General features: G+C 39.9%; 2 protein-coding genes across 24 annotated transcripts in view; one reads left to right on the top strand and one right to left on the bottom strand.

The window, feature by feature from the left end:
• Positions 1 to 8,439, bottom strand: part of LOC134803288 (zinc finger protein 57-like) — a 124,501-nt gene extending 116,062 nt beyond the window's left edge. Inside the window, exons 1-6 of the mRNA XM_063776059.1 lie at positions 8,196 to 8,439; positions 7,444 to 7,591; positions 5,781 to 5,912; positions 4,462 to 4,605; positions 2,568 to 2,710; positions 634 to 1,624 (exon numbers count right to left, since the gene is read on the bottom strand). Coding sequence (XP_063632129.1) covers positions 683 to 1,624; positions 2,568 to 2,710; positions 4,462 to 4,605; positions 5,781 to 5,912; positions 7,444 to 7,591; positions 8,196 to 8,351 — 1,665 coding nt within the window. The 5' untranslated portion in view covers positions 8,352 to 8,439 and the 3' untranslated portion in view covers positions 634 to 682. The remainder of the gene's footprint in view (positions 1 to 633; positions 1,625 to 2,567; positions 2,711 to 4,461; positions 4,606 to 5,780; positions 5,913 to 7,443; positions 7,592 to 8,195) is intronic.
• Positions 8,440 to 8,955: 516 nt separating this feature from the next.
• Positions 8,956 to 14,800, top strand: part of LOC134803251 (gastrula zinc finger protein XlCGF57.1-like) — a 50,729-nt gene continuing 44,884 nt past the window's right edge. For 21 of the 23 annotated variants that reach the window (XR_010145964.1, XM_063775977.1, XM_063775979.1 and 18 more), the window contains exons 1-3: positions 8,956 to 9,291; positions 10,483 to 10,657; positions 11,664 to 11,780. Coding sequence is in view for 22 of the 23 variants with exons in the window: in XM_063775977.1 (XP_063632047.1) it covers positions 9,130 to 9,291; positions 10,483 to 10,657; positions 11,664 to 11,780 (454 nt within the window). In the remaining variant the exon portion in view is untranslated. Of the gene's footprint in view, positions 9,292 to 10,482; positions 10,658 to 11,663; positions 11,781 to 11,859; positions 11,898 to 12,084; positions 12,145 to 14,800 lie in introns of those variants that run through there. The other 2 variants (XM_063775967.1, XM_063775966.1) reach the window with 2 other exon arrangements.

Raw genomic sequence — 14,800 nt, 5'->3', positions numbered from 1 at the left:
TTATTAACCATCTCTATTCACACACACATGATACTCGTAAGTAAAATAAATAATTATGTTACAAAATAAATTATAGTAAAAAATACTTTGGGTTTATTATCATTAAAATAATATTAGAGATTCTTTAACTGGAAGTGATTGTTATATACACGATTTTAATACATTGAATACTAAAATGTAGTAATTCATGTCTTTACTATTTATTAATAATACGTATTTTAATTTAATTAATACCTATGACCTCAAAGATACATTTATTGTGTAGATGTATAAAGTCCGAGGAAGAATTAGCTAGTGGGGAGGCACTCCTGACTTCGGGCAAACTCGGCTCCGTTCGGCTCAGCATTGCTCCGAGGAATTATTAGGGTTGACACAACTTGACGTCCCTTTGCGTGCACGACCACAAATAAGATAATGGCTTGAATTTTGACAACCTAAATAGATATATCATGATTTGACCCCTGAATCGCTGTCAAACTTCGGTTTTGTAGGAAGTGTCCTTTCTGTACGGTAGTACTATATACTATTACTTATTCTGTGGCTGGAGTTGGAGGGTATGCCATCTTGCGGCCTGAATCAAAAACATAAACGTTACATTGCCACAACAAGTGCTGCCATCTACCGTTCTCGTACGTTTTCTTGAGCATCGTAGGTTCTGCCATCTTGTGGGTGTATATTCATATTAATCGTGAAATTCTTCCAAATCTAAGCTCTGATGCTGTCTCTTAACGTGATTCCTCAAATTAACATTCTGCGTAAACGCTGCCCCACACAACGTGCATCTAAACTTCTTCTCGGCGCCGTGCGACTGCATATGCACTTTCAAGCCTCTAAGTCTCGGATAACTCTTCCCACAATACTCGCACCTATAATTCCTTTCCCCAGTATGTGTAGCCATATGCTCTTTAAGCCTTGAGGGTAGGTAGAATCTTTTGTCACACAAATCGCATTGATGCTTGAATATTTTTAAATGGGATCGTCTATTATGTTCTCTTAAAGATTTACGACTGTCGTATGCTCTGTCGCAATGTTCGCATGGAAAAAGTCTCTCTTCGCCGTGTACCTCGATCATATGACGATATCTTAACGTGTAAGAAAATAATACAGCGTCACATTTAACACATTGATACGCGGGTTCCTTCTTATGTGTTCGCGCTTCGTGTAAATACCTACTATGCTTCGATTTGAAGTTTTTCCCGCAATCTTTACACGGGTAATTCTCGTCGATTCTCTGATGAGTTTTCTGGTGTAATATTAACATTCGTTCTTCGAAATAATGCGCGCCGCAAACGTCACAGATACACGTACCGAAATGTTCCGCCATATGCTTTCTTAAGGCGTGGAAAAATCCGAAAGACTGATTACATTCTAAGCAAGTTAAATTAGTTAATGTTAGTTTGTAAATTAGAAAATCGCTAGGGTTGGGGTAGAATGTCATTCCGTGGACATTATTGAGGTGTTCTTTGAAAATGTCAAGGGTGTCAATTTTGACGGGGCAGAGGCGGCAGTCTATTCGGTGGACGTCGATTTGGGGGAGCTTTTTGACAGCCGTCACGATGTCTTTGTAGGCGGAAGGGTCGTGGGTTAGAGTGTGCTCGCGTAGCTTGTCCGGGTCCGTGAATACCTGGAAAATAAGTTTTGATTAAACTTTGGTCTATATGAAAAATAAAAAAAAACTAGACGGCACCATAGAGAAAAAAACCGGACAAGTGCGAGTCGGACTCGCCCACCGAGGGTTCCGTACTTTTTAGTATTTGTTGTTATAGCGGCAACAGAAATACATCATCTGTGAAAATTTCAACTGTCTAGCTGTCACGGTTCGTGAGATACATCCTGGTGACAGACGGACGGACGGACTGACGGACTGACGGACGGACGGACGGACGGACAGCGGAGTCTTAGTAATAGGGTCCCGTTTTACCCTTTGGGTACGGAACCCTAAAAAGTACATAGAGTGCTCAGTACATACATCAGTTTTGTTACCAAAATGCTTATTATTTTCGTAGTCGACATCTAGCGTCGTGTAGGGGATTTATCAGTACTGCTACTTGACAATAGATGTCGCGACGAACGAAAAGTCTAATGCTCAACAATTTTCAGCTAATATTATAACCGGATTAACCGGAACTCTACTTTTAACTCCTTATGCTTGTAATATTAGTTGTAAATTGTTTTAGCAATCCACTTTTCGTCAGTCGCGACACTCGTGACATCTAGTGTCGAGTAGCGGTACTGATAAATCCGCTACACGACGCTAGATGCTAGGGTAGCGTTTTGGTAAGAATACTGATGTATGGAGTCATAGTTCGTTTTTTTAGCATTAGAAATAAGGTAAACAGTATTTTTATTGAAAAACACGTTTTAAAAACAAGTCACGGAAAATATGTAACAATTATGAATCTAATACGATCATTTATATTCTTCTGCTTTCGTAAGTAATAGTTACTGATTTTTAAAAAGCGTTTATCAATTAAAAGACGTCAAGATCGCTTACCTTCTTTCTAATGCTAATAAAACGAACTATAGCACTCTATCCATACTTATTTCTCTATGGTCTCTATAGGTACCTGTCGACAGTAGACACAGAAGTAGTCGCTGAAGGATGTGTCGAACGGACAGACGAACGAGCTCTCTACTAGTGTCACGCAGTCTTTATACGCCTTGTAGTCCGCGTCCACCACTCGCTTCTTCTCGACCGCCGGTTGGATTTCTGCAATAACAAATGATGATAGTTATTAGATATGCAACGGATAGTTGTTTGGCCGGATACCGGATATTCGTCCGATGGGTAGGCCAAATATTCGGTATCCGGCCGCCGAATATTCGGCCGGTGGACCTATGTAGGTACATTTCGGTTTATCAAGTGCGCACTGTGCAAGTTTTTACCTGTTTCGTAATGTAAATTCTAGGTTCGAAATGAGTGCGCGTGGAATTGATTGGAATGTTTAAATTCTCCTTCTTCGACCTAGCGTTTTCCCGGCCTGGCGCCAGGGTTTAAATTGTTTTATAAAAATAAACGAGTTCGATTACGGGACTGTTTCTTAAATCCAATTTGTTTACTACGAAATCAAGCTAAGTTACTATCCGGTATCCGGCCCGATACCGGATGGTAACCGAATATCCGGTGCGTCTCTAATAGTTATGAGAGAGATGTCAACAGGCAAGTCAATTAACGAAAATCTATATGGAACGCGCGTCTCTTCTTTATCCGACTTCTTCTTCTTTCTTCTTCTTTGACGACCGGTCTGGCCTAGTGGGTAGTGACCCTGCCTGCGAAGCCGATGGTCCCGGGTTCGAATCCCAGTAAGGGCATTTATTGTGTGATAAATACAAATATTTGTTCCTGAGTCATGGTTGTTTTCTATGTATATAAGTATGTATTTATCTATATAAGTATGTATATCGTCGCCTAGCACCCATAGTACAAGCTTTGCTTAGTTTGGGGCTAGGTTGATCTGTGTAAGATGTCCCCCTAATATTTATTTATTTATTTATATTTATCCTTATAGGCCCCGTGCATGACTATAGGGGGCAGCACATGAGCCGTCGGATCTGAAGGCGCGAGGCGTAAATGTGATGTTTATGCTTCCGATGTAGCCCCCAAGATGGCAGAACCTACTATGTACAAGGAAATGTACGAGAACGGTAGATGGCAGCACTTGCTTTGGCAATGTACATGTTTATGTTTCCGATTCAGGCCACAAGATGGCAGGCCCTCTTGCGCGCGCGGTCCCTTGTGCGCGTTCAATAGAGATGTCAACAGCGGGGCAATGTACGAAAATCTATAACGTGTAGTAGGTCAATTTCGACTGCGGGATAATTTAAACTAATCGAAATATCTTCCATGTTTTACATTATCAAAGACATATGTAACTTCGTATAAGATGAATAAAGTCTAAGAAAAAGACGTGCCTCGGAAATCAAGAAAAAGTCATTCTCGGATAGATGGCGCACACACCTTTAGCTTATGCTCGGCTAGATGGCGCGACGACACCGTTTCATATTTAACAATTTTAACACATAGATATCAGTGAATGAACATGGGTCAAAAAGATATAAAAATAATAAAATCATTTATCCATATATATACATTTTTTTGATAATTTTATAAGTTTTCATTTTGAGTTTTAGTCGAGTGTCGATAGATGGCAGTAAATTTACTGTGACTACAAAATTTACTATGACAAGACCCCTCTATACTATCTATTCTCTTTGACATTATTAACTAGAGTCACACACAACACATCTTTTGCGCTATCTGGACATATATGTTACTCTAGTTAATAATGTAAAACATGGAAGATATTTCGATTAGTTGAAATTACCCTGCAGTCGAAATTTCTCCACTGCACCTTATGAAACGCGTCTTCTTTAGCCTTATTTTCTATATTAAAGCAGTTAATGTTATATTTAACTATGGATCAACTTGGTCTGAAATAAATGAATTATTTATTTATTTACCAATCTTCTCCAGTTTCCTCAGCCTTTCTCCAGTCTTCCTCATCTTCTCCACGAGCTCGCGCTTGCCGCGCTTCTCTCGCCGCTTCACCTTCTTCTTTTCCTTCTTCAGAGATCTCTTTGGCTTCGCCACTGTGACGTCTAAATCTGGAAATATATTTGTTAATTAGATTTTAAAAAAGTGAGTGATTTTAACGTGAACCTTGTTGATAATGTTGATATTGAGATCAAAGAGTATTAAATCACTACGTTTTAATTTTGCCGGGACATCAGTCAGCCGCGACCACGACCAGTGAAACCTGTGTCGAAACGTCGGTAAATAAAGGTAATTGAATAAATTTCGCGTTAGACCCGTCTATAAATGTGAGTTAATATGTGTTCAAAACGCGGAAGTTTTAAATATTACATTTAAATTTATACCTGAATGTAATTGAAATAGGGAAGAATATACGTTGAAAATTTTAGAGTGATCTGCGCTGCGCTCCGCCGGTTTGCGCTGGCCTTTAATCGACGTCTTCGGCGGTCAAAGTGTTAACAGGCATTATGGAACCAGCGGGCGCAGCATGATTCCATTTTTATCGCCTGCCGCTATGCCCGTCACTTTCGCACTTACATATTTGTTAGAAGAACTCGAGTCCACTGAGTCTGAATTTGAAGAACTCAGCTCTTTTTTACGAGACTCGGCGCTTAAAAAACTTCTGAGTCTTTTAAGTTCCTTTGTTGAGTCTTTTTTAAGAGCAACTCAAAAGGTCTCGAGTCTCCGAATAAAGACTCCGTCAACAATTTTATAGGTTTTCCTAAACAGTAAAGAAATTAGGCGTTATTGTATGATTTGTGTACCTAATTCACGAACTTTACATAAAGGCAATGCGTTTTGATTTTTTTTGTCAAAAAAAAATCAAGTGTTCTCTGAAAAGGACTCGAGCCTCTACCAAAGACTCGGGTCTCTAACAAGTTGAAAAGAACTCGAGTTTAGACTTAGATGTAGATGTAGTGTAGGGACGCCTGGCCGGAAGCAGGCGGGCTGTCGATCGCGTGTCGCGTTCATTCAGCCCGGTTCCCTGGAGTCGGAGCTGCAGGTTACTGTCCCGGCGGCATTCCCTCACCTCATTTTAGACTTAATTATAAGAGTGTCAAAAATTGAGCAGAGTCTAGAAGCAGAGGACACGAGTCTTATCTTAATCAACACTAGTTAGAACGGGACAGGCATAGTGTCAAGCGATAAAAATGCGACCGTGCTACCGCTGCAGGTTTCTAAGTTTTATTATTCCGAGCAGGCGACGAAAACTATAATAGCCCCAATGATGGTCAGGTTTATGTACCCCCGTTATCGACGCCATCGTCCACATAGTCCGGGTCCATGACATCGTCATCGGGGGCTTCAGGGGGTTCGGATACTTCCTCGGGCCGCTCCTCTAGTTTAACTTCAGGCTCCTGTTTCACCTCTGGAGGCACTGGAATGTTACAATAGGGGGTATTACTGCAACGTTCTGCCGCCAGAGTGCAGCACTAAGCTAGCTAGTAAACCGTAGAGTAACTTTATATACTGTGCCTTAAACTGTTTTTTGACAAGTTGTCACAGACAATAAAATATGATGATTGATGTATCATTGTTAACAAGGGCCTACCGGGAAACGCGAAATTTAGTTATCTGCCTCTTTATCGCTCGAATATACAAGAGTGATAGAGAGGTTAGATAACGAAATTTCGAATTTTCTTGTTTCGCGGTAGACCCCCAGATTGTGATGGATTGTGATAGTGGCGTTCCCTACGCAGAGTTTCGTAATATTCCCTATTTAAATTCATAATATTTGGGTTGTGTCTTATAGGGAGCTACATAAACTGTAAGGGGCAGCACTCCAGCACCCTTATTGGTACAATAAGTACATGTCAAGTTTAAGTTTAGGGGCGTCCATTAATTACGTCAGGTCAGGCGTGGCGTGGCTCACTCCGCGATTTCGTCGCTTTGCTACAGGTAGCTAAAAGTACATCCGTTCCAAACCAATTTTGGTGGCTAGCCATAAGCCGCGCGTGGCGCTGACGCCACCTACCGGCCATATCTGTGCTGATCGTAACAGACGTGCTTTGTTAGAGAGTGAGTCTTCTGTACCTAGTACTATTATTTATTCTGTGGTCAGGTGTTTAGGGGGGGAGGGGATTTAAAAATCTGTAGATACAGTCAATGTATTAAATATAGACACAAAGTGCCAAAAATATGTATAGATGTACACACAACATTATTACCCATACATTAAGGTAGTGTGTACATATTTTTCGCACTTTGTCCATATTGATAAGTAATACCTTTATTTATTTATTATTATTGTGGTGTTGTGGGCCTTTGAGTGTCGCATCGACCAGCATTGATCTATTGTGACGGCCCTTTAAAGTTCATTACTAATGCCCGTTGCATCCAGAGAGTTCCAGATTCTTTGGGCCGTAATGTTCTGTATCTCATAGGGTTGCACTACGTGTCGCCCTAGCTAGGTACTTCTTTTTGAAATTAGTGGTCCACAAGAACAGAGAATGTGCATTGCAGTCTCCTCTGACTCCTGACAGAAACTGCATGTCGCATCTTGTTTCTTGCCAATTTAAAACATGTGTTTGTTCAACTTACAGTGTCCAGTCAGTATTCTGGTCACCACGCAGGTTTTGTGCCTTTTGAGTCCTAAAAGCACCTTAGCAGTTTTGCTGTTGAAGTAATACCTTGACTGTACTAGACATTTGTTTTAGTCTTAGAGCATTTAGTAACTGGAGACGTCATGGCTATCATTTTCTGTACGAAACAGTCTGCCGATTCTTGTGGGGAAGGGGACATTAAATATATTGCTATTTCTACATGATTTGTACGTAACATACAAATAGCCATGTCATTCCATACAAAAGTTTGCACAATTGCGCAAATTTTTCGGCAGAGGGGTAAGCTCTTAAAGGTTTTAGAGTAAATTTTATGGGAAAAAAATAGAAATATAACTATACCAATACCGTTTTCTCCATGCACATGTATGCTGGCCTGAAGCAGTGTCTCCTCACAGCGCAGCACCTGTCCTCGGAATGCACTGGCATCCCGCAGTCTCAGCACACAGGTGGCGCAGATCAGGCGCTCCAGCTCAGTGCCATCTAGGTGTGAAAGCTGGAAATATAATACAAAAACCCCTCACAAAATGACTAATCCTTTTCCTTCAACAATGATAAATAACAAATAAAAAGATAGAAATACAATGGTGCTGCTTGAGGGAATAAGCATACAATAAAACAATATATTTTGCCAACATACTCATTCAAACACAATACCTGTATTGTTTTTTTTTAATAAATATATGACTATGACTATGACTATTGCCTGTAAAATATTCTTAAACAATATTAAATGGTTAAAGATTATGTTGGCACTATCGCGAGCTAATTATTGCTACGTTAACGTGGCCATAAACTTCAGGGGTATATAGTTTGTGCGTCGAAATATATTTCTCTTTAAATTAGATTTTTATAAAACAGTCTCAAGTATTTGCAACTCATTTAATTCCAAATACATCATCTGAGTTAACCTGAGTTTTTTTTTTCCTAGCATATAATGGTGTCCCACTGCTGGGCAAAGGCCTCTCCCCTTATCTTCCACGACTCCCGACATAGCGCCCGCTCTGGCCAGTTACTGAGGAAGGTGTCTAGGTCGTCCCGCCAGCTCCGTCTGGGCCACGGACTACTTAATTTATAAAAGCAAGCAAAGAAGGACCTACCATTAAACCAAAGCAATCCACGAACATATCTGAGTACACTTCTTTCTGTCCCTGCCAATCGTATTCGTGGTTCAACAGGCGACATTTCTTCAGCGCGCCGCAACAACGGCACAGGCCCGGGTCGAATACCGGGCCTTTACGGCTTGTACCACTCATATGTATGTAGATTTCAGCAAGTTTCAGTTAATTTTCCGGATAATTACAAAGATTTTATTTCCACTTTTCAGTATTGTATTGACGTTACAACCTGTTTTGCTTGTCGGCGTTTCGTTATTGCAAAATCTGAAAAGCCTACTAAATTATTAATAGTAATAAAGTGCTATGGGTTTAAATTTTGGTTTAAATCAATATTTATTGTTATTAATTATTGAATTTTTACGACAATCATTTGTATTTTAAACGTATTGAAATTGCTATTCAATGTACATTTGTACAAATGCAAAAATAAATAAGCAATGGTCCTCTTCTTGTACGTTGCGTATTTTGGCTATTCAACAACAGATGGCGTTAGTAGTTACTTTAAGATTTTTCCTGTTAAGTACCGCAAATTGAACGTGCCAAAAAAATCAAATATTTATTCAACTAATCGTGTCAATGTTCAAAAATTTAAATAAGATAAGCAGCGAGTTTTGTTCTCAATTTAATATATCTCTATGTTTAAATTAATAATAGAGCGTGTATGATATTTTATTGCATCAACATTTGATCAACATTGGCTGGCAGTGGCAAGAGGCAAGCGAGGCAAGGCATTGTTACTGGCAACATACACATCCTGAAGGACGCGACGGTGTGATGGCGTCGGTAGTCGGCTCTTGTGTCTCAAAATTAAAACTAAATAGATGAGAATAGTTCCTTAGTGTTGTAATTTAATTAGTTATGTACGCCTTAGTATAGCAATAATATTTTCTGTGAAAATATTAGTAAATTTGTGATAATGGAAGGCAAAAGTACTGACTGGCTACGGGGGCCTAGCGGCCCCACCGTTTGTCGATGTTGTTTCGCTGAGGGCTGTTATAAAGACATTTCTACCGAATATTTTTGGATGGGGAAGAGAGAAGTTTACTCCGAGATGCTGACGGAGACTTTCGACCTCAGTGTAAGTGTTTAAAGCCAGTTGGAGTTTTATTGGAATCTGCAATACGGCGTCCATTTTCTTGAAGTCAAGTTTTTTTGTTATACGACCAAATTAAAAAGTTAAGTGTGCACTCCGTGGAGTTGCGCTGTGGATGTCTATATGTTTTGGGTGGCTTGTGAAAATATTGATTATGTAGAAGCTGTGAATTCTTACTTATGCAGTGATGGGTGTCTTAGACTAGAAGATCTAAAGTCAATGCCCTTTTACTATCTATGCTTCAGTAATTGCTGCATATTTTTTTTTCTTTTATTAGATGGTTATGCTAGTATGTATGTATGTATGTATATCTCCCGTAGGAATTAACTATTAAAACTGGTATTAATGTATGGACTGGTATAATGCTCAACCAAACCTTTTAAAACTAGACAGAACAATCTTATAAGAATAAGAATAAGAATAAGAATGATTTATTGCAGTACTGTGTACATTAAATTTTGTGGATGGTAATCATGATACAATTAGTTTCAACAGTTACCCATTTCGGGTATGCAATACTTAAATAACTTATGAACTAAACTTAAATAACATTGCAAAGATAATTACATACCAATTAATGCTCAAAATATTCTTTCAGACTATAAAATGTTTTATCTAATAGCCAGTTTTTCAACCTTACCCTGAATCGGTTGTCTTCAAGTGCCTTAATATCAGCTGGAAGGTGATTAAATACTCGAATAGCTGTTACAAAAGTGCTCTTTTTGTATATAGACGTGTTTGTTTTTGGTAGTATAATGTTATATTTATATTGGGTCCTAGCATTGCACTTAGTTGAAGAGTGAGCTGTAAAATAATTAGGCTGTTTTTTTACAAATAAGCATACTTCTAGGATGTAGATTCCGGTCAGTGTAAGGAAGCGTTTCTCTCGGAAAACGTCTCGAAGTGAGTCTCTAAAATTCATGCGATATATTATTTTTAGGCATCTTTTTTGCAGGATGAATGTTTTATTCACATCCACAGAAAATAAAAAATTAGGTCACGCAGAAACTCAATTTCAATAATATCAATCTTCTTGAAAATGAGGCTATAATCTTGAATAGAATATGCTAATGAATTTGATTGGGACAAACCTAAAAAATTAAGTCGGATTTGTAAGGTCTGTCATAAAACACTCATTTAATCCAGTTAACAAGTGATTTTCCTTGTATTCCTCAGATCGCCTTCGCCCAAACGTCGGGCCCCAACAGCAATAGCCGTCTGATCTGCGAGCCCTGCATATCCCGGCTACGGGATGCCTCGGAGTTCAAGCGGCAGGTGCAGGAGTGTGAGAAGATGTTCATGCAGTACCTGGATCCGGGACGGACAGTGGTTGATGAGCTTCAGATGGAGAGTAAGACAACTTCAAAACTAGTTTTCTTAAAATGTACCAAATTACTCCTACTAATTTGAGTGGTTTTTAGGTTTTGCCTGTCTGTTTTGTTCTATGATACAGATGGTGCCTACATGATGGTGACTAATAATAATAATAAAGATGGTGACTACAGATGGTGCCAGCATAAATAACCTCTAATCCAATGAATATTGTGAATTTTTTTTTTGTTGCCCTGGATGCTAGCCCCTATAAGCCAAATCTCATAGAACAAAACTACAGACAGGCAAATGTGTGACAATTCACAGGTTGACTTTTGTCTTTGCATTAGCAAGCCTCCATAGGCTGTAGTATCAACTTACTAACAGTTTTTGATTGCTTGTTTAATAAAACCCATACACTAGTGGCTCTGTGAGCTGTAGACCTCGCAAGCTAAAGCTCTGCATGCTCGAAATGCATGGTGCTAAGAGCTTTAAATATAGTAAATAAAAAAAAAACAATACGAAATTTAAGTGTAAAAAATAAAAAAACTTATATCCCAGCATACAAATACTGGGGATTGAACCCAGACTCTCTGTGCAAACAAAAAAAGCGAACGTTTACAAACTGAGCCAAATAGTTCTTAGATAAGCTGACGAAATTTAGCTACTCATTCTCAAATAAAAATTAGTTAAAATTAAATATCTCAATCCCTCCGAAACCAGCGAAATAAATTTTCTGACTCTTTGGCCGTTTAATTTTTTTTTTTTTTTTTTTATTGTATTAAAAAAAATTCAATCTATAAATATCTCAAAAAGAAAAAACCCTTATGATATCGATACGACTATTTGTTTAGGCGCTGGATTGACATAAAAAAAATATTTAATCATAGAACCTGGTCACAAAATTTCACGAGAATCGGTTGAGAATTGTGACCTGTAGAGGAGAACATCCAGACGGACATACGAAAGCAAAATGCCCGAGTCAAAACGTAGACCTTCGCTACGCTTCGGTCAATTAAATCTAACGATGAAATTCTCTCCTATAGTCACTCAAGAGCCGTTGGAGAAGGAGGTGAAACTGGAACCGGTGAAGCTGGAGAAGAATCACAGCGACGACGACTTTGACGACCGGGGCGGCTTCGAAGATATGGACGAAGATGACCGTAAGTCCTTATTTTGACCATGTGCCGCCCAATGTTCTTTTTTTAGGACAACAGAAGACGTACAGCTGTGGCGTTTTGACAAACGGGGCGGTTTCGACGATATGGACGATGACAACCGTAACTACTTATTTACCATGTTAGGCCCAATGTCCTCCTTTTAGTACCTACTCAGAAAAGCCACAAGAGAAATCACAGCGACGACGCCTTCGACGACCGGGGCGGCTTCGAAGATATGCACGAAGATGACTGTAAGTACTTATTTACCATGTGAGACCCAATGTCCTTTTTTTAGGACAACAGAAGGCGTACAGCTGTGGCGGTTTTGACGACCGCGGCGGCTTTGACGATATGGACGAAGATGATCGTAAGTATGTACTTATTTACCATGTTAGGCCCAATGTCCTCCTTTTAGTACCTACTCAGAAGAGCCGCAAGAGAAGAATCACAGCGACGACGACTTCGACGATCGGGGCGGCTTCGACGATGTGGTCGAAGATGACCGTGAGTACTTATTTACCATGTGACGGCCAATGTCCTTTTTTTGGTATGGCCGACAACCGGGGCGGCTTCGACGATATCGACGAAGACGACCGTATAAAGTACTTATTTAGGTTTACTAACGAATGGGCCAACAACGTTTCCCAAAGTATCACATCCCAAACTATGTTTCCCAAATTATCATTTCCCAAAAAAATGTTTGGCAAAACAACTTATCGCAATTTTTCAGTTAGCAATAGTCTTTTTTGGCAAGTTATTGTTTAGCAAATAATTACTTGGACAAGTTTCATTTTACCAAGTATTATTTAGTCAAATGTATCATTATATCATTATGCATAACTTACTTGCATAAAGGGAGCTGGGACTTTATTATAAAAAAGTCGGTTTTGGTTCTGGCGCTTCGCCGGCCGCTGCCGCGGCACTCTCGCTTCGCTCGCTCGGCTCGCGCACTGTAAGGTCGCAGTTCTACCTAACACTCCTCCTCGCTTCGCTCGTCGTCGTACCTACACCGACCTGCCTTGTAAGAGTGTTATGTTAAACACTCTATCTCCCAGTCCAAAGTCCCAGCTCCCTTTAAAACATCAATCTTTGGAGGAGTCTAATTCGGCCATTTTTTTTGGTTTTGAGAAAATATTTTTCAATAAAAGATGCTTATTTTGACGTGATCTACACATTACAATCATTCAAAAATAGTGTCATAGTGACACCACTTTGTCAAAAAAATCTAAGTCGCAGCCCCCCCTTTGCTCCAGTCCAACCAAAACGTTTGCTAAATAAGGTTTTGTCCTAATAACATTTGACAAAGGAAAATCTTGACAAATGATAATTTGACCAAATAAATTATATGCGAAGTGTAACTTTGCTAAAGGTTCCTTTGGGAAATGAAACTATTGCGATAAGTTTCTTGGGAAGTGAAATTTGGCGAAAGGTATTTGGCCCAAACGAAAGTACACCACTTATTTACCGTGTGTGGCCCAATGTCCTTTTCTTAGGACCTACTTAGAAGAGTCACAAGAGAAGAATCACAGCGACGACGACTTCGACGACCGCGGCGGCTTCGAAGATATGGACGAAGATGACAGTAAGTATTTATCATGTGAGCCTAATGTCCTTTTATTAGGACAACAGAAGACATACAGCTGTGGCGATTTTGACGACCGCCGGCTTTGACGATATGGATGATGATGACCGTAAGTACTTATTTACCATGTTAGGCCCAATGTCCTCCTTTTAGTACCTACTCAGAAGAGCCACAAGAGAAATCACAGCGACGGCGACTTCGACGACCGGGGCGGCTTCGAAGATATGGACGAAGATGACAGTAAGTATTTATCATGTGAGCCCAATGTCCTTTTTGACGACCGGGGTCGACAATATGGACGAAGACAAAGACTGTAAGTCCTTATTTTTACCATGTGTGGCCCAATGTCCTTTTTTTAGGACAACAAGACGCACAGCTGTGGCGTTTTGACAAACGGGGCGGTTTCGACGTTATGGACGAAGACGACCGGGAGTATTTTTACTATGTGAGGCCCAATGTCCTTTTTTAGGACAATAGAGCAAGTTCAGAATATGAAGCTAAACGTAAGGACCTGTTTCGGTTCTTCAATCTCAGAAACTACAATTTTCTTTTTTTTTGTATTTTAATCCAACTTAGCGTTGAAACATAAGCCGTGGCTTGGACTGGTTGCACGCAACCGTAGCGTCGATTTGGGCGAGCGCAATGTATGAACGGCCTTGATCTGCCGCTCATCGTTCCACCGGCCGCGTGCGTCCAGACCCGCGGCCTTACAATAACTACACTGTACAATCGCTATCAGGCTCCAATTTCACCACGGTGACAGGTGCGACAATTGTAAAACATCACTGTTGCTGACGTCACAGGCATCCGTGGGCTACGGTTGCCGCTTACCATCGGGCGGGCCGTATTCCTGTTTGCCACCATCATTGTTTTATTAAAAAAAACTTTATTATATCGGAAAAAAACAGATATTTCTCTTGCTAAGTTTATGACAATTGTCACAAGAAACACTACAATTGTCACGAAATTCCGACATATAACTCATTACCTGTCAAGAATTACCTACAATTCTTCTAAATCTTGACAATTGTCAGAAACTTCGCAAAAGAGATATCTGTTTTTTTCCGATATAGTAAAGTTTTTTTTAATAATACAATGATGGTGGCAAACAGGAATACGGCCCGCCCGATGGTAAGTGGTAACCGTAGCCCATGGATGCCTGTGACGTCAGCAACAGTGATTTTACAATTGTCGCACCTGTCACCGTGGTGAAATTGGAGCCAGATATATCGAAAATATCTGAACTTGCACTTTCTCTTGTCTTAATAGTAGAAGCTTCGTCCAGATAATTGTGATCACCTTGGCCGCTCCGACAAATTTGATGGTGATTTAGGTATTTAAATAAAAGTAAACAAAATCTACCCTCAAATGGCTCCTTAAGCCAGTTGAGTGTAGATGAAAACATTACATGATCAAATAATGTAGGTTGAAGTCAAGTCGT

This window comes from Cydia splendana, chromosome 26 (genome assembly GCF_910591565.1).
Source record: "Cydia splendana chromosome 26, ilCydSple1.2, whole genome shotgun sequence".
Classification (NCBI taxonomy): Eukaryota; Metazoa; Arthropoda; class Insecta; order Lepidoptera; family Tortricidae; genus Cydia; species Cydia splendana.
Note: the sequence above shows the minus strand (reverse complement) of the source record. Positions and strands in the feature narration are given on the sequence as shown.